Here is a 22,384-nt window from a genome sequence, read left to right as displayed (position 1 = left end):
ACACTGCAAGCAGTGCAAATCAGGACTCACTATTCTTCTCAGATATTTAGAGGCATCATGATAAGAAATATGTTGTGAAACTAGGAAGTTGGAACATACTTTAATTTTGAACCTTGGTACCACCAGGTGCAGAGTATTTTTGTGAGGATGTCATGAATGGTGTAACCAAGGAGCTTTAAAAAGCTTGGTGTGACAATAACTTGCTGAGAAACTTGACATTGTGTGTATTTTGTCCCATTGTTCTGCCTTGGTAGACAAGTTAATTGGCTACATTGTTTATATTGAGATTTTTTACAGTGAAAGGAGTTTCATCAACGTTAATGAATGCTCCTTTCAGCCACTTTGTAACTTTGTAGGTACTTTGTAGTAGACACACAAGCGGCCATTGGTGCCCTGCAAAATAGTCTTACTGATTACATCCTACATTCATATTTCCTGGCCGTTTGGAGAAATACTTGACTTATGTGTTTTGTTTACTGTACTACGGTCAAAATATACTTCTGTAAATGGGGAGAGACAACACTTTGGGTGGGTGGGGACATTTTGTAGCATGGTCTGTTCCATCAAGGAGCTCTAAAATAAAATTTTAAAGCTCTTGGTTCCATTTCCCGTAGGTAGGATCTCCAAGCAGATCAAGGCTGTAACCATTGGCCAAAGAAGAGACCATCGGCCACCCAATAATGGTCACCCCTTTGGCCTTGGGCAATGTTACAGCCTTGTCACAGTAGGATCTGCTTGGAGATTATAGGTTGGTGGGTGCGATGTTGTTTGAAAAAAAAAGTGATTTTGCCTTTCTCCGATAACTTTCTTTTCTATAGACCCTGGAGTATTTTCTACATTACCACAGCAAATGATTTAGGAGGAAGGACACAATCACTGTCCTTTCAAAAAGTTTGCCTCTGGTGTGACGTTCCAACTTCACGTTGAGGTGTCAATTACCCCCAATTTACATAATGTGCACTGGCTTGGGTTGGCTTGAGACCTTTTTGGTGACTGGAAATGAAGTACATGTACTAGTTACTAGCTCCAAGCAGATCCTAGGGTGGCAAAAAGACAGTATGAAATTGGCCTGGCAGTATCTATTAGCCCAATTTGCCTTGGGTTGGAGATAAGAAATAAAGGACTTTGAGTGGGTTGATTTTGATTTTAGCAAATTTTCAGGAAAGAAGCAGGAATTTCAGTGGCAAAGCAACAGATTCAATTTAAGTTTACTCTAAAAGTGGGGAAAAACAATGTTACGTATTCAATCTTTAAAAAGAGGTTAGAATATTCCTTAGAATCTCGCCAACCTGGTTGAAAAAAAAGTTTACCTATTGTAAGCACTATTCACATGTGACATTTATTCAAAATGCCAAACAAATGGAAAAACCTGGAATTTGTTTATATTCAGTCTTTGTTTTGGTCCGTCCATGTATGGGCAATTCTTGTGCTGGCGGGCCAATTGTTTTTGACCTGGAAATTGAAATAAGATTGAAATATAAGTGGCAAAGTTGTTCTACTAAGATATATCCAGTTTTGGCAACAAAATCCTTAGATACATATGAGCCTAAATACTAGACTAAGTATGTAAGCAAGAAGCCTAATATTTACAACTTGAACCTGCTTTCAAAGCAAGGAATTATACAATCCTCTATTTCTGTTCAAGAGCACCCATCCGGTAATTATTCTGCTCCAGCTACAATTGTTATGCGGGTTAAAAGTAGGTCAGCTATTGTTCTTGACATGCAAATGTCACTGTCCAATTATCAACTTGATACAAATTATCCTATAAGGGAGTATTGTTGGATTACATGCAAAATTCCTGGTACCCATATCTGGGCAGCTTGTACTGGGTCACCCAGGAAAGGCCTGAAAAGATAGCCCATGCATAGATGTAATTGTTTTCAAAAAAAATTACCAACACATTGACTTTTTGGCCCTTCATCTGGTCAGATTTACTGTAAGGCATTTCTAAATTTCAATGCATGAAAGGGGATAAAGGTCTCAAAATACTGAGTGCATAATACCTTTAGTTAGTGCACCTGGTAAGATTGGGACTGTGCAGGTATTTCTGATGTCTACGTGGCACCTAACATTGAACTTAGCCATATTGGTTAAGCTTAATAGGTACATGTAGTAGTAGGTGCATTTTTGTTTGCTGCATTGACTGTTAGCACCTAATAGTATGAAGTATAAAAAAAAATTAACAGCAATGACAGTTTTTATCATGATGCATACTTCTCAAAGTCTGATTAAGTGCAAATTTTTTCTTCTTTCTCGTCTGGTCCAGGTAATGTTTACTGCACCAGTGCAGGTATGCAGTGAAAAATATTTCAAGCCCTGGGGTATTCTGCTAATGATAGATGAGTTTATCCATGGAGTTTGAAAAGTTGTTATCAAAGTTTATTAAATTTTTAGCCATATCCAAACTCTATTCTTAGTCTTAGCCAGGTGAGATACAAAGTAGGTTATAACCTTCTTGCTAGAATTCATCCTATAGTGAGCTAAGTATTGGTGGACAAAGAGTCGATGAAAGACTAGATTTTAGATTTTTAACCTCCTTGTATGGACCTACTGGATTGTACACATGTATATGGCACTCATGTGGAGCAGGTTGACTGGTCAATCACATCCATTCCTGCCATGCTAGATCTCCATGACTCGTTTGTATCTTTGAAGACACTTTCATCAATTCATAAGAGAAAATCCTGGAAAATACAGTCTAGAAAAACTGCAGGAATACACACTCAGAACTACAATAATGAAGTGATATAATAAACTTTGCATAAACGGCCATCAACCTAGAAGAAAGTTTAATGTTAATCTTTCAAACTTCATTGGGACTTTCAGTCTGGTCTGAAGGCTTAGGCCATTAGCCCAGCCTGTTCATGATCCTGACACACCGACGGGGCTGTTCAACACACCGACGGGGCTGTTCAACCCCGGCCGGACTAACCATTGAACCCAGACTTCTCATGAATTTATCACAAACTTGCTAATTACACAGGTGTGAAGATGGGAATTCTCATTAATTCAGTGGTTTTCATGGAGTGTTCATGAGGATAATTGGATGCGGTCTGGGAGCGGGGTAGCTGTGCACCCCGTCGGGGTGAAGTTTATTAGGGACGGGGTGGGCTTCTGATCCCGTCGGTGTGTCTTTTACACTGGCGGGATTGCAATTTTTAAAGTGAAATATCTTGACAAATATGTACATTTTGACTATAAAAAAAACAACCTGGTACTGAGGATAACATGATCTTTCAAATGGTATGAAAAAGATTACTGTACATGCAGGAATAACAAAGTTGAAAATCAGGGATTTCAACATGGCTGTCTTGAAATTCGGAAAGTGACATTCCAAACTTGAAGTGACCAGTGTTATATGTACTATATGTACGGTTCTGCCGTGAGGTCGACAGTGAGTTCACAAGAACAGCTCTGAGAAACAGAGTGTCATTGGAATAGGGAAAGTACATTTTGTACTAGTATCGATCACTAGTAAGCAACAGAAGACTTTCACAGCTTTTCAAAGGTGCGTTTTGTGTTTCAATGATCTACTTTGACCGTTAATGACCACTAACAGCTATGTTTTGTACAGATTCATTTTGTCTTGAACATTGTATGCTGTGCCTTTTATGTCATCTTGTGGCAGGAAGTCGGTGTTTTCGATTTAAATTTCACATCTTCAAATGTTACGTTAAAATGAAATGCTGGTAGGGGGCGTGATCTAGCAAGTGCGTAAAATGCTAAAACAGTTGAGTCAACATATCGACTAGTAATGTTTTTACTGCAGAGATTCGAAGGATGATTAGATGTTTTTCTCCTATGTTTAAAGATAGACTAAATTATCTAGACGGTATGTTTAAAGACCTACTTGCTGGCCATACATAGTCTCGCTTGCATGCAAGGCGCAGGTATGGTTACAAACACATGTTACATGGAAGCAAGGCGCAAATCGACTGGTTGCATCTCTCAGCCGCGCGTCTGCAGCTGGTAAGCGAGGCTAGTCAGTCAGACGAATTCAAACAATGAGTAAGATTATGAATGCATACGTATTGTTACAGACGAGCATTTTCTTGTGTTCTGAATCATTAACAAAACATGAGTAGGAAACGTTGTAAGTAGATATACTCGAGGGTTGAAGGATAGTCGACCTATGACCATATGTAGGAAAGGCGCTACCCTTCATATTTTGTAGAAAAACAGCCCATTTTTCGGGACAGTGCACATTCCACAATTCCATGCCCAGTACGTAGTCGCCTCCAGCCTACATGTTGGGACACACGCACGCCATCGTTTGAACCACCTGCTCCAAACTTGAGCTCCGCGCAGATATTATCTTTGGCTTGCCTGGAGCATTTTTTTTCGCAGCGTTTCACTTTTTCCGCGATGCTCTAGAACCCAGGCCCAACGTCACAAGAAAGGCTTCCAAAACTCTGCAAAATACGCTCAAAGCAAGCCAACACCTGCTTAAAGATTAATTGTCGCACGTTGTTCAACAACGATAAACGATGGTGTGTGACCCTAGATGTAGGTTGAATGAGGACATCACGTGTCTTAGAATGATTAATTGCTTCTATCCTGACACCCCCTTTACTTCTGTGTGGTACGCCCCGGCGCTATAAGCAGCCAATCAACAATGACCTGAGTGAGGTAACAGTATGTAGTCCTACATTATAGTGACTACTGAACTAACAACACACCACATGTGAATATATGAAGAACTCACAGTTGATAATAACATTTTCATCAGTGCAGGTGAACTGCTGAGACGAGATGAATCTGTGTGTACAAGTTCTGTTGTTCGGCACTTTGTTGCCAGCGGTGTTGTCCGCCCGCATCGTCCATTTGGTGCCTCCGTACAGCCGAGGGAGTCACTTCTCGGTGGCGTCCCGAGTGGCCGAGGGTCTGGCGGACCGAGGGCACGACGTAACCATGGTGTTACAAGGAGAGGGTTACAGAGGCGTCAGTCACAAATACCGCGTGGAGATGACCAAGTCAGCCTTCTCGGAAGACGCAAAGGAGGCCAACTTTCAGGACTTTCTGTCCCAGACCCTCGCTGGTCAGTACGACTCCGACATGGTGTCCAAACTCTTCGGACACATGGCGGACGAATGCCAGGCCATGCTGAACGACAAGGACCTTTTCCAGGCCGTAAATTCGTCCATGTTCGACCTTGCAGTGATCGACCCGTTCAACTTCTGCCCGTACATCTACGTCCAGCGGCTGGGCGTCCCTTTCGTCGTGTTGGACGCCACACCGGCGTTCTTTAGCGGCCGTAACGCCTACCTGCCCTCTCCGCCGACCTACGTGCCCGCCCTGTCCTCCCAGCTCACCGACAAAATGGACCTACTGGGTCGTCTGAAGAACACGCTGCTGGGGCTGGTGTCGTCTGCCATGGACTCCTACATTCTGTCACTCTTCGATAATCTCCGGCTGGTCCACGGGATCTGTCCTGACCTTCCCTTCCCACAGATGATGAGCCGGGCGGAGTTTTGGATGTTCCAGTCGGACGTGGCGCTCGACTTCCCCCGGCCAACCATGCCGAACGTGCAGTTCGTCGGAGGCCTGACAGCTCGGCCGGGAAAACCTTTACCTCGGGTGAGTACATACTCTGGCATTTATCTTCAGTTCTCACAGATCTGCTAATGATGTATCATCTTTAATATCATATTCGGAACTAAGTTTACAAGTAATGGTCTCTTTTATGATGAGAGACAACCTAGTGTAATACCTGGGCCCTGCGTGGCCAAAGAAAGACTGGAGTCAGTCAATGGAGGGGTTCCTCTTTAGAAATGAAGAAACACGTGGAATGAGGTTTCTTTTGTCATACAGGAACTGGCAGAATTTATGGAAGACTCAGAAGACTATGGCGTCGTGGTGGTGTCCTTTGGCTCGGTCATCGACCACATCCCCGACCGGGCGCTCCTGGAGAAGCTTGCGGGCGGTCTCGCCAGGCTGCCCCAGCGGGTCGTCTGGAAGTTCACGGGCGTGCCACCGTCCAACCTCGGCAACAACACAAAACTCATGGCCTGGCTGCCGCAGAATGATTTACTAGGTATTGCATGCCCTCCAGTGCTTACATAAGGTCAATAACCTGCTATTATAGTAATCCTTTAATGTTGGGACTCGACTTACACCAGGAAGGTTATCCTTATAACACCCTTTTATACGTTGTCACACATATTTTCTCTAACATACAGTTGTACGTATATACGTGTACACTAATATGGAGAAAAAGGAAAACTTTGCGGTGGAAGCTGAAATTAGGGTCATCATTAGTTGTAATTTGCATATTCCTTACATCCATGATAAACATTTAGCCCTTTGTGTCGCCAAATGGGTGCCCCTTGGGTGTATGTAGACAGGTGGGGGAACGAATGTATTCGACGGAGAAATTCTATAAATATTCCTAAGCATGTTTTTTCCTTTACTTCTCGTGTTTTTCACCCGCATGGAGTAACGTTATCCCGACATCCGCCGCTGGTCTCTGCGCGCCGCCGAATATTTATTGACCCGATAGGATGCGACCAAATCCACATCCGTCAGACGTAACCTCGCTTTAGGGACACAGTAAAGGTTACTCCCGTTCAAAACGGTCGATGTACATAAACAGCAATTATTTAACAAGATCTGCAGTTCAACAGGGCGCTGTATATAATTTTAGATGAACAGACATACATGATGAAAAGTTCAAACGAAAATACTTGAGTGTTTTGGGAAGCCTTTTTATTGGCTTTAAAGCTGTCTTTTCAATCGACACCACGTGCACGGCACAGTTCATTGACCTATTGCTTTTCTCGCTTTGTGTTCCAATGTCATTGACTCTTCTGCTACACATTCCTCAAAAATTGTAAACCTCTTTGTGAGGTTAAAGAGAGTGACTTCCAACTCCAGGTGTTCAGGGGATTGCCTGTATAAGGTGAAAATTAAATCCAAATCTCTTTTGAGCTTGAAATTATCGGTAATTCGGATCCTTTACGAAAGTGTCCTGGGGCGAAACGCGGTGTAATTACCTGTGATTGAAGACGTAATAAGGGTCGGGGAAGGCCAAGTCTTGTTTTGATGTCTCTCCCTAGCGCCCTTTATAAAAAGGCGCGCTGTTTTAATGTCTCAGTCCACACGATGTGGTCGGTCGTTATACGGTACAGCCGTTAAACAGCTGCTTTCAAAACAAAACATGGGAAGTCATAACAATGAGTTCGGTCATGCCGCCGTCAGAAGAGACATACGGCTTGTACTGGTAAACATACATGTATGAGGTTCATCGATACAGGATAGTTTCCACCAGTATCTTTATCCGCTATAGAACCCGTGTCGACATCATATTATTGAAAAATTGTGCTTTTAATCAGATCCAAAGTCATGTGGCTTCTTCCCATAAATGTCAAGTCTAGTAAACGTAAACAGCGCACTGCTAATCAAGCTGCATGATTCAGGGTAATGACCGTTCATAGACCCGGTTTCAGGGACACCGTACGTGTTTCCCAGGCGGATAATGAGGGCGTGACTGTTCCAGTCCATATCTATCACACCCCCACGCGTCCCCATCAGGTCACGGGAGTTCATGTCCAGGTCGTTTGAGTTCACACAGGAAGGCACTTCCCCAACACTAAGAGATAACATGAGATACATGTTACTGAGTTACTGTGCTACATGTTAAAGATCATTTCTTGCCTTTTACGGTGGCAAATTCTTTTCACACGTCATAATATGAACCATTTATATGTTGTCAAGATATGATATGACAGCTCACGATCAGCAAAAGTCCGGAAATTACATCGCCGGTCTAACCTTGGAAACAAGCTTTTGGAAAATCCACGACGTTGTGGGAGGGACGACTTGAATGTGCCTCGTGTCCTACAACAAGGACGACAGGCTAATGAAATGTCATTGACATTCTCACTGGGGGTGTTTTTCGCGAGTGCGTACGTCTTTGACAGTCACATACACTCACCCTTGTAGTAGGTACTACGGGTTATGTGAAGAGCAATGCGCGCTAAGTTACAAGTTGTGCAGAAATAGCCTGGGTGCCAGCCTTGTCATCTGAATTCTTCAGCGATCACCGGTACCATGAGCTGACTATAAAAATTAACACAGCTGCCTGGCATCCAGGCTATTGTATAAAACGTCAAAATCCATGTGTCTAGCTTCATGAAAATGGAACGTCCTCAGAATATAACGCAAAGGAAATAATTAACCATTCTAAATGTGTTATTGATTATGTAATTCATTAGTTCATGTGTACCAGCATCTTTAAGTACCAACAATCTTTAAAACTAAGATATACAATAGAGCAAAAAAAATGCATAAATTACGCTAATGAGACGATCGACAGCTAGGGGTGCTGATTCTTTTGACTATTTAATACCTAAGGAGTTTATACATGAGAAGTCAATGTCAAAGCTACCTCCTCAGGGTTAATGAGTATAATAATTCCACAGGGGCTTATTTGTCTCCATCCCATGTTTACCACAGCCCACCCTTACACCAAGGCCTTCGTGACGCACGCGGGAATTAACGGGCTGTACGAGGCGCTGTACCACGCCGTGCCGGTGGTCGGACTGCCCATGTTCGCCGACCAGTTCGACAACATGGCCCGCATGGCGGGGAAGGGCATGGGGATCACGCTGGACATCTGGAACCTCCAGCCTAAACACCTGGCCGCAGCTGTTACCAGAGTCATCCAAGACAAACAGTAAGCACATGCACATGTAATGGTTTTACCACATCATTTTTTTAAAAACTTTTCCGTGTCCGCCACGGCACTTTATTAAATACAAATGTTCATTGATACATGTATGTCATAACAAATTCTCAACAAAGCTTAGTGTACAAAGTGTACTCATCTTATGTGTATATGGAACAGTAATAAAGGAAGGTATTAACTACATCATCTTTCTGCAGTTTTCTGTGGTCATCTTTATGTCTTAACCAGGACACATAGATGGCATACTTAGCGATTGTTAATATATTACATTCTTCTGAACTTAGCAAAACTTCATGTTTTTACCACATCATATCACATAGTTATGCTGAAGCAGCAATTGACACAACATTCCGTAAAGCATTTTTTTTTTCATTAAAAGTCACACACCTGCAATATGAAACGCCATCTACTTGTCCAAGCTAAAAGACCAGTAAAACAGATGGAAATTCTTACTCAAGCTACTGGATAGTTTTTGAAAACTATTCAGATGGTTTTCGTCAGTGACTTATTGTGTAACTTATTACCCTGTATGTCTAAGCTTCATGGAGGTGACCAGTAAATACACTGAATGGTACTTTGCAAAGAATTCTTCAAAGAAAACTTTAAAACTTTCTGTAATTGAAGTTTTTTTTCTATCACATATATAATGACAGAACGTTTTCCTATCACAGGTACAAGACCACTATTGACCACTACTCCAGGATCCACCGTGACCAGCCCCTCCCCCCGGTCGACCGTGCCGTGTTCTGGATCGAGCACGTTCTCCGCAACAATGGCGGCGAGCACATGCGACCTCAGGTCTTCAACCTCCCGTGGTACCAACGTTACATGCTGGATATCTTTGCCATCATTGGTTCTTTTATACTAACATTATTGTTTGTGATCAAAGTGGCACTGAGAAAAAGCTTCCTGTTGCTCATCAACTTTGGTAACCTTCTATGGATGTCTCTGAAAGATTTGAAGCTGAAAACAGAGTAGTTCATACAATGACGGTCTTTCATTTTTAAGCCAAGTCATTGCCAGCATGAAACTACCTCAAAAGGATAAGAATTATGTATTTTTACTCCTGTTGGAGATATTCTAGCTGTACATGAATATCACCATATAGAGACTCCAGACATTTGACAACTTTCTCCTGGATACTTTCTACTTGAGATTTTGGGCAGTAATCATCATCAGATGATCTGTGGAAGAAAAAGAGAAGAGTACAATGTACATTGGGCCAGTGGAATACATTTCAGACCTCACAATATTGCAGTGGTAACAAACACGGTTGTTAATTGAGATACTAATGTGTGTTATTTTACATGTATATTAGTGTTGTTTATTTATCTTAGATACTAGTAGATCAAATAACAGGGTAATAACAAGATCAAGGATAGGGTTGTGTAGTCAAACTTCTCTGTATAGTTGGTGACAATAAATATTTGATGAGTGTGAAGATTTTTTCCTTGCTGATTTTATCCATGAAAAGTTGTGAAAAGTTCAAACCTTGCCACAGTAACAAGAGTAGGTCTGGGGAGGCAGGCCAGCATGGCTTCCATGGCAGCAGTAAGCTGTGTTATCTCCTCCTGAGAGCTGACATGATGCGGAAGCTCTGTATCATCACAGGTACATCCTGCCAGGTGGATCTGTGTTCAATTCAAGGAGGAAACAAAATATAAAGTATATTTATAAGATTCATAAGCCATGTTTAACTGACTTACCATTTAGTTATTATCTCTATTCCATTCCTTATAAACTCTAATAGCAAAAAAAATCTGAATAATTGTAAACTTGAGCCAAAAAACAGTTACTCAAGCAACTGGATATGATTTTGAGTAACTGTTGAGTAACAGTTGCTTGAGTGACTGTTTTTTGGCATATCGTATTACCTGGATGTCTAACCTTCATCGACGTAATTGTAAACTTATTGTTAAGTCTGTAGAGCTAGAGTTCTCCACTCCCATCATTTGCTGGTTTTTGTAAGTTCTAAAGATCCTAGATGCTTAAGTATTTCAACAGATTGAAGCACTATTTCTGCAAATCAAAGAGTGAGCAATATACACGTACCAGTTCAAAGTCAAGGTTGTCCCTAAATGTTTCCCTCATACTACTCACAAGAGCTGTTAGGAGATCCCTCCTAGAAATAGAAACAGTATGCTGTTAGATGTGAATGGTTGCACATAAAAGAAACTCATAGGTAATGAATCATTTTCATTTCAAAAGACAGACCCATTGACAACCCAGTTTAATTGAAAAGGCAATAGTTTCAAATGACAATTGCCACAAATGACCTGTTGCTGTCACACTTGATGTCCTTCAGGTCTGTCCCATTCTGAAGGTCAGTGCAGATGTTCTCCAGCTGTTCCAACAGCTGCTGTCTCCCCTCTGTGTATGCCAGGAGGGAGTCCTCATGGGTGCTGCTGGGTCTTTTAAAATCATACAGTTTGTGAATGATGTCGAACTGTTCCTGGTAGAATGAAGGATGACACAAAGGAAAAAATTTGATGATCCTGAATGTACATTTATCATTGGTAAAAGCTACAAAAATAAAATACATGTACTGATAAATCTGAGCTTCTCTACAATTGAAATAAAGCAAAAAATTGTCAATACAGTACTTACATCTGTAAAAAGGTCCTGAAAGGGATTCTGGGTTGAGAAGAAATCCAGATCGATGTCAAGAATCATTGCACTGCTTTTTCTCACACTTTCAAGTATCTCTGTCATGATCTTTCTGTTTGCAATTTTAAACCCTTCTGGTATACACTCTTCACAACTCTGCTTATCAGTATCATTGGTGCATTTGTCACTGTTTAGCCTATCTTTGGACTTTTGGTAGTTCTGGACTTTGTCATCTTGTTTTCCTACGTCCCCCTGTGCCTCATGATCCCTTCTTCTTCTCTTCACCTCAGGCTCTGTTCTGTCATGTGTTGCATGACTTGACCCTGACAGTGTCAGGACATGTACAGTTATCAGTCTCTTGTTGTCCAGTTGACTTTCAGGTGCATACAGAGCCTCACTTAGGAAGTAGGACTCTGTACTTGATACCCTGGAGGTAATTTGAAAACAGGTTCATATTTATACCTTATACAATAATAAGAGAAGAAATTTCACTGAATGTCAAGTTGTTTTGTGTCCAGCAGAAAAGCAGATGGCAGAAAAACAAAATGCTTAGTTACCTAATACTAGTAGTTTGTCAGTGCTACATGACATATTCTTCCGTTCATTTCTATTTCTCATTTCAACTCCCCCATCACTTGAATTTTTCTGAGTCAGCCTGACATGTCCTCCCTATTCCATAAATAGCTAAGATCACCCAACTTGTTTTGAAATTAATATCCATGACTTGAGTTGCAAATACATTTAGTTGTACCTCTAAATGTATGAACAAACTTACCTGATGGTTCCTGAAGTCCTGTGCTTCCCAATGTAAAATGAAAGTGTCTGTTCCTGTATCTGTTCAGCCCAGGGTGGTTTTACCCACACCACACAGTCCAGGTGACCAGCATAGGCTGCAGGGAGGATCCAGTTCTCTATACTCAAGGCACTGGAAAAGGTTACAAAACAGGTCAAAGTCATCATGATGATGAAAAAAATGTGATATGCAATGTGATCTGGTTCGAAATTGGACTCATTCTGTGAATCACTAATTGATGATACTCTATCATAGTCTATGGATAATTTTTGAAAACTTAATTTCTAATACTCTTAATTATAATAAGCATTTCATTCCTTTTGTCAATTCCATGGGTGGGCCGGCTACTCTCTCCTTGCAGTCATGCATGGGCTGAATTGTGAGCCACTTACAAATTGGTGGGGCAGAATCACAAGGGTCTGGAGTGGCTGCCATTCAGCACTAACTCAGGTGACTTTAATACAACCCCCTACATCAATTTGTAGTTGGGGGGGGGGAGTATTTTTGTGTAAGTGGTTTGATTTACTTAAACAACTCCTGTCTATCAAAGACTGTGTCAGCAGGCATCTTCCATGGGATGAGCATGTCAGGATGGGAGTCCAGGTGCACCATGGTCACACCGTGCAGGGGCAGGTGGTGGGAGCCAATGGCACGGTAGATATAGTACAGTGCCTGGGATAAAACACAGATTGGTTTAACGTTATAAGACCTCAGATTAAAATAATGTTATGGTAATGTCATATAATTGTTATGGTAACTAAAGAGTTGACTTTGATCTATTGAATGCACATCATCAGGCTCAGATTATTATTCTCCACTAGAATACTGAAGAGCCCAAATAAAAATAATTTGGCGGAATAAAATACAAAATATGGTCAGCTGGAACTCGAAATCACGTTAGGTAAAACTTAAAAGTTCAACTAACAAGAACTTGAGCCTACTGATAAGTGGGGAGGGGAGGCGAGTGGCAGCGGAACTCACATCATTATGGTCTTCTACGACCCAAACGGGTGTCGTTTTGTACTTCTTCAGCGTCTCGCAAGCTTCTGCCATATCTTGCGTGTCACGCTAAACCAACAAACTGGGGAAAACGTCCCAAAAATGACTTAAATTGGTAAAAACGTCGTCTTTCCTAAATTTAATTTGTCCGCCATTTTGATCATGGCATGATGGAGCTCCATGATGGGAATTTCGCCTGATCATGCCACTAAGCGACAGGGGTGTCTATACTGGGTGTCTATATTTTGAAAGTATACATACATAGCTCTTGAATCAGTCATGTCATTACAAAATCTATATAATTACCGATTTTTTTGATTAATTAAAAGTGCAGTCATTAATTTTACACACCATATGGTCATATATGTGAATCTGTAAATCCGATATAAAGTTTGTCATCCCAGATGGACCCGTCCCGCTGACACTTCCATCCATCATGGCGCGCCGTGACCGAGCGTCCGTCGGCAGAGACCTTCACTACGTCCCCGATATCACCTCTTCTCTAGAATCTGCATCCAACAATGGGTACAACACCTATTCCTCATGTATTTTAGATGAGTTTTATCCAAGTAATGTTGTAATTTTTCTCGTACTTTAGTCGTAAATGTGTTTTGTCTGCCCCCATGCCGGTGGCTTTTGTGCATGTGAAGCACGTGCTTGCACCGTGCCGTGTGACAACAGAAAATGACCCCATGGATTATCTAATCACGTTCGCCGACATACGATATGCTTGACCGTGCTGGTCAGTTTAGCTGTCCAGTCACGGTATAGACGTTTAGCGAAAATCGAGCTGTAAGTTGCCAACCCCCTCCGACCCCTGCACCATATTTGGGGCCCTGTCTTCAGGCCAAAGACTCGGAGACCAAAGACTCAGGGTCGTCCATGTAACTGTTAAATACCTTGTCCTTGGTACAAATGTACTAGTATTTGGAAACTTGTAACACAGACTTCCAGCAAGACCAATCACTATAATTTGTTACCTAACTATCTATCTAAGTCATGGTAATCAACTGTTTGAAGCTTCATTCAAATTATTTCAATATTTGAACTTCACACTTGGCAGTCGCAGCTTCAATTTTACTTGCACTAACCTGCATATGCAGGACGAGGTGGTATTTCTAGCTCTGCAGTAGTCATGGTATCATCTGTGTAATGTTTAATAAGTGTCACAACCGTTTCATTCCAAACCATACCAGGGTGTAAATCCTATGTGATTGTCTGGCTCTGCTCCCAGGTTTGACTTCGTGTGTTCACCCATCGTCCATCCTCGCTACAAGCGAGAGTGTCTGGAGGGGCGAGCCAAGGGCAGACCTGGAGCCTTCACCCGATCAGACCTGCTGCTGACATCACAGGGTGGGCACTAACACAAACCTAACCTTGTGATAATGACAGTGACAACGATGTTTTATTTGCACATTCATGCCTATGTGGGCTAAATGCAGAACTTGTAGTTTTACATGATACAGTTGTATAAACACTACAACTCTACAGATTTGCTACACCGTTACAGTATCTATTGTGTACAGATAGACGAACATGAAAGGCTATCATTGATTATATAGTTTACATATCTATAATGCATGAATTATGGGTTCATATGTAGAACTTCATTCCCCAGTTTGAAATTTAAAAAATGAGCGTTACATATGGATCATAGAGACATTGTCTTTGTATACTGTCATTGTATTTGCATATTCATAAAACTTGCTCTTTTGCAGATTGGAGTACACTGATCGTGGGAAAGTTGTCTCCATGGCTGCAGCCAGACTCAGAGATAGAGTCAGTCCGCAAAAACTGTGAAAAGGTAATTGTTATTCATTCTGAATTATACAAATGGTGACCTTATACATGTATCAGTTATACGTCTTGTATTATGTTTTACCACCTATCTATTGTATTGTATTTTTAGGGAACCGCATGCTTCCTTTGTATACAACCCTTTACATCGTGAATGTTTTCTTTGAGTGTGACTGTCTAACCTTATTCAATTCAAGTGCCATGTTGAACTGGCACCATGAAACCAAGACAAAGATGGTAAGACATCCTTGTGTTGTCTGTAGGCCCTCCAGCAGGAGCTGAGCTATGCAGCCCACCTGAGTCTACCTGCCATCCTGGTGCAGCTGCGGAGCACCAGGTGCGCTAACCTGGCCAGGTACATCCACTACCACATGATGGGACACAACAACACACTGGTACGTACCTCTTTATTCACCTGTCGCACTACAGTGGGTCTGTCGCCCCCCTCCCCCTTCAGTTCTTGTCAGTGATGATTTTAAGTTATCCCTGTCAGATATTGATGTGTTGACAAGGTATATAATCCTGAGACAAGCCAAGAAGAAACTAGAAAGGTATTATTAGCAAATTATGCTGACCTTCGCATGTCCCAGTTAAACAACTACTGCTCTGTTGATTGTTACTCACCATGCATGTACATGAGGTCGTGTGGCATAGCAGTAGGGTATTCGGCCCAGGCCCTAATTTGAAAAGGTCCCGGGTTGGAATCCTGCCCGGTGTCACTGATCTTGTGCCCTTGGGAAAGACACTTGCTGTGTGTGTCAAAGTGCTATGTCTTTCTGTGTCAATCAGATGTGGATACAAGTGCCCCTCCAGTCACCTGATGTGTGCAGGGAGGATGTTATTGAAGGTGAGCCAGCTGAGGACCCAGAGGATAACAAGTCACAGGATCCATGGGAGTGGTGGGTACACAGTCTTCTTTTGGCTGTTGTAATAGAGTTAGCCACAAAGGGTGAATCTATATGTATGTGCAGGGGTTTTTCTAGAAAAATTTTGCATGAGGGAGCAGTATCACGGCGAGGGAGCAAAGCGACCGAGGGGGGGTTGGTGCGGAAGGGGGGTATCCCCCCTTCCGCCATGTGAAGCCTTTAAAAATTTGAAGTTGAAATGGGACATTTTGAGGCTACTTGAGGGGGGAAATTTGAACTCTTAACCTCAATGCACATTTCCCAAATTTCTATTCATGCATTGCATATTTCACTTTTAAAATATAAGTACAATCAACAGTACACACAATCTGCAAATCACCCTTTATACACTTACACAATTAGTGATCAATGTTTCTAGTAGCTCCAGATGACAACATTGGGTTTGCCACAAGCTGAAACCTTTCCCATGGCACAATTGCAACACATTCATCCAAGCTGCTACAAACTCAGGTCTCATATTTCACTTCAGAGCCTGTTCTATAGTATGCAAATGAAGGAGGCCTAGCTACATGTTTTTAAGCAAGTTTTCAATGAACATTGTTTATTCCATTCAAACTTTTACTACTAGAGCTAAATTTTCAACTTTGTGGTAAGATTTTGGAATTTTTATGAGAGTAACATAGTTTGTAATGCTAGAATGTATTGTTATGTGGTGTTGTTTTTGTATTTTTACTGGAAAAAGATGATTTTGAACAAGACTTAGGCTTCAATCTGAAAATTGATATGAGGGCGCTGGTTTGTTACATGAGGGCGCAGCGCCCTTGTTCCCCTGTTTAGAAAAACCCCTGTATGTGGCAATGAGGACATGACTTGTAAATATTTCATGTGTGATTACATTTATACGCTATACTGAGCCACATTACATGGATATCTATATTTGATGTACATTGTGATTATAATTGCCAAAACTACATTACAAATGTTTCTCCTCTTTCCCAGGTGGAACTCATTCAGGTCCATCTGTCATTATCACAAGAAACTAGCCCTCGGTGAGTAGTCATTCCTGATGCTGATGATATGGTTTTGTTTCCATTTTACCTACACATAAACGTTTTCTTTTTTGGAAAGTTCAACTTGTCATTATGTAAAATATTTAACTGCTTTCTGTTTAGACATCTTAGCTTTCATATTTTTGTTTGCATACAAGTGAAACAGATGTTATACTGGTAGCTGAGGTTGGATACATTTTTAGTGAAAATTTTGAAGTAGCACATACTTTAAGAAGTATGATTGAGTAACACTAACATAACAGTATTTATTCTTGAACACCGTCTCCCCTTTAGCCTTGGAGTTGACCCCTGACCTTCCATCTGAGAGCCAGTTGAGGAGATGGTTAGGAGAGCCAGTCCGAGCTGCCATCATTCCAACCACCATCTTCCTCACCAACAAGAAAGGTACATACAAACAAACACTCTGAAGATCTGAAGCACATTCCACCATGGGTGAATCTGTATGTGGCAATGAGGACACGATTTGTCAATATTTCATATGTGATTACATTTATACGCTATACTGAGCCACATATTAGAAGTTCTCACCACTGAAATGTTCTTTCTACTTATTTCTGTGCAATATGTTCATGTGTTCAAGTGCACTGATGGTATTTCTTACAATCCCCTCTCCAGGGTACCCAGTGTTGTCCAGGGCACATCAGTCCTTTGTTCAACAGTTGTTCAAGGTAAACCTTTTAATAATGGTTTAAATACAACAACGGTCATATCAGAGTATTACTGACTTGATACATACAAACTCTAAAGTCTGAAAGATTGTGGTAGTATCTTTTATCATTCTTATGTAGTATATTGTCATATTTGTAGTATATCATGTTATAAGAATTATAGTGGTACTGTATGATGTCAAACTGTCTGGATGCAATTGCCAAAGTTATGCACATCTTCAGGAAAAGCACCTGTTTTCCCACTAAGTAATAAAGGTTTCTATTTTACCCCGTGCAGTATGATGCACAGATTGTGATCTCTGGTACAGCCAGACATGGAGACAAGGGGCTGAGGGCGTACCAACAGTACATGGAACATCTCTTCCAGGTACGGTCTCTGTACATGCGTAACTACATTCATTTCTCAGGTAAACCTGAGCAAATTTGACCATTATAGACAGGTAACCACTATAGAGAGAGAAGGTCCATATTTAATCACGGGTGATGAAAGACATGAGCTTTCAGTTCCCACTGAAATACATGTATCTTGTTTCCTATATACTTTTAGCTACTGTTTAGCTTATCATACTCACTTAGCTGAGCAAATAAAAAGGAAACTTCAACTTTCACATTGACTCGGAGCACATCATGTTATGTAGAAGTGAGACGAATTCTACATTAATACGATTTCTGGTTGAGGTAGAAGTAACTCAGCCTTTTATGTTTCATTTTGCTCTGTCTAGTTCCAATTTTGTCTATCACAAAGTATTTCCGTTTCCAGACAAACCCACAGCCAGACCAGGTCACACTGTTTGCCCGTGGTTATGAGGACTACTTACAGTGTCCCCTGCAGCCTCTGTTTGACAATCTGGAGTCTAACACATACGAGACATTCGAGAAGGACCCGGTCAAGTACTCCCAGTACCAACAGGTAAGGCTTCCAAGGTTTTAACAGTTTGTCATAGCTGTTCTACCTTTATATTGTCTTTGGTAATAGGAACATTTGCTTCCTCTGAAACTCCTTTTTTTTTGTAAAATCTAAGAGATCAAAATAATCTTGAATTATTTACAGGCTGTGTACTATGCATTACTGGACAAGATTCCTGTCTCAGAAAAGGACACCAAGAAAATGTAAGTGTTCTTTTCAACGGCAAATGGTAAAAGTTTTTGAGGTAGCCATAAAGTAGCATTCATGTGGCAATGAGGACATTTTTTTTCAATATGTCAAATGTGATTACATTTATACGCTATACTGAGCCACATACAAAAACCTTTTACTACTGAAATACTGTTCATAAATATTTTCATAGCTTTTGTGTGCTACTGTGTGGATCTTGCTTTAGAAGGAAACTGCATGTAATGTTTACCCACTGTATATAATACCTGGTACACCACCCCTGTTCCCAGTGTGCTGATGGTGCTAGGTGCAGGCAGGGGTCCCCTGGTCAGATGTTCGTTAGAGGCAGCCAAGAGAGCTGAGCGGCAGATCACAGTCTACGCCGTGGAGAAAAACCCAAACGCTGTTGTCACGTAAGTGGAACTTATTTTACTTCCTAGCTTGTATTGCAACAGTATGTGGTAATGAGGACACTCTGTGCCACTTGAATATTGTATATGTGATTACATCTATACGCTATACTGAGCCACATACTAGTTACTCATCATGTTGCCTTTGATTATGTTCAAAACATCACTCCACACTCCACATGTCTTCTTCATAACCTTTCTGATCCATTGATGTCGTTCGGCTGGCCAAAGATGTCAGCATTACCTGTACACAGTTAAAAGATATTTTTTCTCCTTCTTACCCAACCGGTAATGTTTCTCACCTGCTTATGTTTCAATGCCAGTCAGACACCTTCCTCAGAGCTTCTGACTGGAGTGCTGCTTCTCGTCACTATATGTAGCCGATGTAGGTGGCGCTTTTGCACCGAGAACACAAGAAGAAAATCCCTATATCCTATGTTCTACCAACCTGATAGAATTATTTTTGGATATTTTTTCTGTTCAGACTTGAAGCCCTGAAAGATGAGATGTGGGGTGAGCAGGTGACGGTGGTGTCATGTGACATGAGGGAGTGGGAGGCACCGGAGAAGGCTGACATCATCGTCAGCGAACTTCTGGGGTCGTTTGGGGACAACGAGCTGTCACCGGAGTGTCTGGACGGAGCGCAGAAGTTTCTCAAAGGTTCGTTAACTTTCTAAAGTTTCCCTTCTCAAAATTGAAGGAACAAAACTGTGTTAGTGTTACCAACTATGTTTCCTTGTAAACTTTGTTTTCATTATTAACCTTCCATACTATGATTTATATTCTACAGTATTGTGTCAATTAAATCTTACCATGAAAATGTTAGTTTAAGGCAGTTTAAGTCATAACGACGCTTATGCTGATTAAGTCGTACCAGTGTAATTTTGATTTAAGACAGTACAAGTGATGATAATGAATTTGCCGATTATTGCTTCACCAAGTAACCCCCTTTTTTCACAAATTTGTTATTTTCAGTTTTAGATTGGTTTTCATGTGTGCAACACTGCAACTCTCAATAAAGTCATGTTGTATCTTGTACAGATGATGGCATCAGTATCCCACGGGAGTACACCTCCTACATCGCTCCTGTCTCCTCCCACAAACTGTACAACGAGGTGAGAGGGTGTAAGGAGAGGGACAAGGGACCAGAGGTTAGTCCAGCCTACTGCACATCAGGATGCAACAAGGAATTCCACTCCTCTTTGGTGATTCATTTAAATGTAGTCTTTCTTCAGGAAGAGTGTCCTCACTAGCCAGGGCATCTGAAATGTAGACAAAGTTTTCAACATGAAAAGTTGTTACAACTGCTTTTGGATACAATCATAATGGCTGTGAATCTCTGTCTGTGATCACATGTTATTTTTCTGAAGTCCTTAATAACTCCATGGCTAGTGAACTTTTTCTGCAGAAGGACCCTAGTTGCTTTTAAACAATGAACTGTAATTGCATTGTATATTGAATATTATGTCCTACCTGGGCCGCGATTACGTTCGATACGGGTGTTCCGGCCCGTGTGATAACTAGCGGTACAGCCCGGGGGTTCTTAACGCGTACAACCCGGCCCTTCCAAATGTTCCATAGAAAGATTCGAACGCGTTTCGCCCTAACCGCTTGCACCGCTTCCGAAAATTCGAATGCAAAATTCGGACGTTGGAATTGATGTTGTTGCGTTTTTTGGGATTAGGGACACCAAATTTTTGCTCATTTCGCATTGAAAGGCGCGTTTTCGTGGGTGGGTATGACATAAATAAAATACAACACGGTGTATTCCACATCACCCTCAGTCCCAGCCCTCCCGCGGATCGGATCTCCCTCCGGCCGTCGGGCGATCCGACGCGCGGTCGGGCTGGTACCTTGGGCGATACGGAATACACCGTGTTGTATTCTATATCTACAATGTACTGGAAGTTGTAATGCTTTTGCTTTGTTAGAGAATATTGTATACTATGTGAAATTATTGAAGGAACCTTCTCACCATATCAGATGGAAAATTTTCTGCTGTATGTCCTGCCTGGAGAGTTGAGTGTTTTACATGTCTGTTTTCTTCCCTACAGGCTCCGTTTGAGACAGCCTATGTTGTGAGGCTCCACAACTACTGTGAACTGGCTGAACCCCAGCCTTGTTTCACCTTCCATCATCCCAACAGAGGTGAGCTCTAAAGACTTGTTACATGTACATTCAGAGCTCGAAATGCTGGGTGCATGTGCACCTTAGTGCAGGTAAAATTGTAGCCGTGCAGGTATTTCTGATGTCTACCTGCACCTAACCTGCGCTGGTCCATGCACTGTGTTTATATACAAATGTAGGTGTTTGTGGATTTTATAGGCTGCATTACCACCTATATAGTATTAGATACATGTGTAAGTAATGGCAATGGTTTCTGAACAGTTTTAGTATGATCCATACCTCTCAAAGTCTGAGTAGTGCAGAGAAACTTTGTCTGGTGCAGGTAATTTTCATTGTTAAGTGCAGGTATGCAAAAAAAAGTATTTTGAGCTCTGATGGTGATGTCCTTGGTACTGCTCTTCTATCCAATTAGTTGATAGAGTTCTATCAAATACCTCAAGCAAAGAAACTTTCTCATTTAAATACCTTCTCTTTTCTTTCACAGGTCTGATAGACAACACAAGAGCCAAAGAGTTTGAGTTTGACATTGAAGAGAACACAGTTCTGAACGGCTTTGCAGGATACTTTGACACAGTCCTGTATGGAGATGTCACACTAAGTAAGGAGAATTACATGGTTATGATTAGACATGGGCATGACTGAAGTTATCTACATGTTCATTTGTGCTTGTGATTAATGTGATTCAGATTCAAAATTTTATACTCTAACCTTTGATTTTTATTCTTTATATACAATCTACTTGTATATCCAGTTCATGTTGTTATGCTGTTGTTTTTCAGGTATTGTACCCAGGACACATTCTCCGGGCATGTTTAGTTGGTTCTCAATATTCTTCCCCATTCGGGTAAGGGACAGATATTCCAACACCTTGGCATTTTTTTACATCTTTTCTGTGGGATAATATCAAAGGTAGATACTTTCTGATTGAATTCTACTCACAACATACTACAAGAGCCTTCCATGTTGTAGTGCTTCTTAATATGTCTTATTTTTTTTGTGAATTAACAGATGTCATAACTGAGTAAAGAGATTCTTTTTACACAACCAAGTCTTTTATTCAGCTGATGTTACGGTGACTGTCTGTCACCTTCCTCAGGGCAATTCTGACTGGTTCACATTGCACTGCAGCACAGATGTTGCTGCTACAGATGCATTCCCAAGTGTACAATATTTACATATCTACACAGCGATACCTGTGCTGCAATCCAATGTGAACCAGTCAGAATTGCCCTGAGGAAGGTGACAGATGGTCACCGGAATGT

The 22,384-nt window shown here is 41.4% G+C and overlaps 3 protein-coding genes across 5 annotated transcripts in view; 2 read left to right on the top strand and 1 right to left on the bottom strand.

Annotated features, from left to right (window-relative positions):
• Positions 1-3,386: 3,386 nt before the first annotated feature.
• LOC109473946 (2-hydroxyacylsphingosine 1-beta-galactosyltransferase-like) lies at positions 3,387-9,692 on the top strand. 3 transcript variants are annotated; one of them, XM_019774127.1, is made up of 5 exons: positions 3,387-3,511; positions 4,738-5,580; positions 5,815-6,037; positions 8,458-8,677; positions 9,361-9,692. In XM_019774127.1, the coding sequence occupies exons 2-5, from the start codon at positions 4,756-4,758 to the stop codon at positions 9,665-9,667; spliced, it is 1,575 nt and encodes a 524-aa protein (XP_019629686.1). In that variant the 5' UTR covers positions 3,387-3,511; positions 4,738-4,755; the 3' UTR covers positions 9,668-9,692. The 3 variants fall into 3 exon arrangements, with proteins under 3 accessions (XP_019629686.1, XP_019629687.1, XP_019629688.1); XM_019774128.1 differs by having other exon boundaries at positions 4,733-5,580; XM_019774129.1 differs by lacking the exons at positions 3,387-3,511; positions 9,361-9,692 and adding an exon at positions 8,996-9,354 and having other exon boundaries at positions 4,446-5,580; positions 8,458-8,709.
• LOC109473947 (UPF0489 protein C5orf22 homolog) lies at positions 9,686-13,256 on the bottom strand. The gene is made up of 8 exons (XM_019774131.1): positions 13,071-13,256; positions 12,616-12,761; positions 12,072-12,221; positions 11,297-11,723; positions 10,966-11,141; positions 10,742-10,811; positions 10,181-10,320; positions 9,686-9,873 (listed from the first exon to the last, which is right to left on the bottom strand). The coding sequence occupies exons 1-8, from the start codon at positions 13,140-13,142 to the stop codon at positions 9,750-9,752; spliced, it is 1,305 nt and encodes a 434-aa protein (XP_019629690.1). The 5' UTR covers positions 13,143-13,256; the 3' UTR covers positions 9,686-9,749.
• Positions 13,257-13,486: 230 nt separating this feature from the next.
• LOC109473835 (protein arginine N-methyltransferase 5-like) overlaps positions 13,487-22,384 on the top strand; it is a 9,618-nt gene continuing 720 nt past the window's right edge. Inside the window, exons 1-17 of the mRNA XM_019773936.1 lie at positions 13,487-13,613; positions 14,323-14,441; positions 14,807-14,892; positions 15,149-15,280; positions 15,675-15,784; positions 16,751-16,800; positions 17,095-17,205; positions 17,437-17,489; positions 17,767-17,856; positions 18,250-18,399; positions 18,541-18,599; positions 18,876-18,998; positions 19,480-19,655; positions 20,037-20,146; positions 21,050-21,143; positions 21,607-21,720; positions 21,902-21,966. Of these exons, the coding sequence (XP_019629495.1) occupies positions 13,525-13,613; positions 14,323-14,441; positions 14,807-14,892; positions 15,149-15,280; positions 15,675-15,784; positions 16,751-16,800; positions 17,095-17,205; positions 17,437-17,489; positions 17,767-17,856; positions 18,250-18,399; positions 18,541-18,599; positions 18,876-18,998; positions 19,480-19,655; positions 20,037-20,146; positions 21,050-21,143; positions 21,607-21,720; positions 21,902-21,966 (1,731 nt within the window). The 5' untranslated portion in view covers positions 13,487-13,524. The remainder of the gene's footprint in view (positions 13,614-14,322; positions 14,442-14,806; positions 14,893-15,148; positions 15,281-15,674; positions 15,785-16,750; positions 16,801-17,094; positions 17,206-17,436; positions 17,490-17,766; positions 17,857-18,249; positions 18,400-18,540; positions 18,600-18,875; positions 18,999-19,479; positions 19,656-20,036; positions 20,147-21,049; positions 21,144-21,606; positions 21,721-21,901; positions 21,967-22,384) is intronic.

This window comes from Branchiostoma belcheri, unplaced genomic scaffold, assembly GCF_001625305.1.
Source record: "Branchiostoma belcheri isolate BF01 breed outbred unplaced genomic scaffold, Haploidv18h27 scaffold3, whole genome shotgun sequence".
Lineage (NCBI taxonomy): Eukaryota > Metazoa > Chordata > Leptocardii > Amphioxiformes > Branchiostomatidae > Branchiostoma > Branchiostoma belcheri.
The sequence above is the reverse complement of the archived record's forward strand: the minus strand, read 5'-3'. Positions and strand labels throughout refer to the sequence as shown.

Bases quoted from the DNA above. Each gene is read 5' to 3' on its own strand.
- LOC109473946 (XM_019774127.1), top strand. From the start codon at position 4,756: ATGAATCTGTGTGTACAAGTTCTGTTGTTCGGCACTTTGTTGCCAGCG. The intron at 5,581-5,814 runs GTGAGTACATAC...TTTGTCATACAG, and splicing joins CGGGAAAACCTTTACCTCGG to GAACTGGCAGAATTTATGGA. The intron at 8,678-9,360 runs GTAAGCACATGC...TTCCTATCACAG, and splicing joins AGAGTCATCCAAGACAAACA to GTACAAGACCACTATTGACC.
- LOC109473947 (XM_019774131.1), bottom strand. From the start codon at position 13,142: ATGGCAGAAGCTTGCGAGACGCTGAAGAAGTACAAAACGACACCCGTT. The intron at 12,222-12,615 runs GTAAATCAAACC...AACCTTTTCCAG, and splicing joins GATAGACAGGAGTTGTTTAA to TGCCTTGAGTATAGAGAACT. The intron at 10,321-10,741 runs GTACGTGTATAT...AATTGAACACAG, and splicing joins ACAACCTTGACTTTGAACTG to ATCCACCTGGCAGGATGTAC.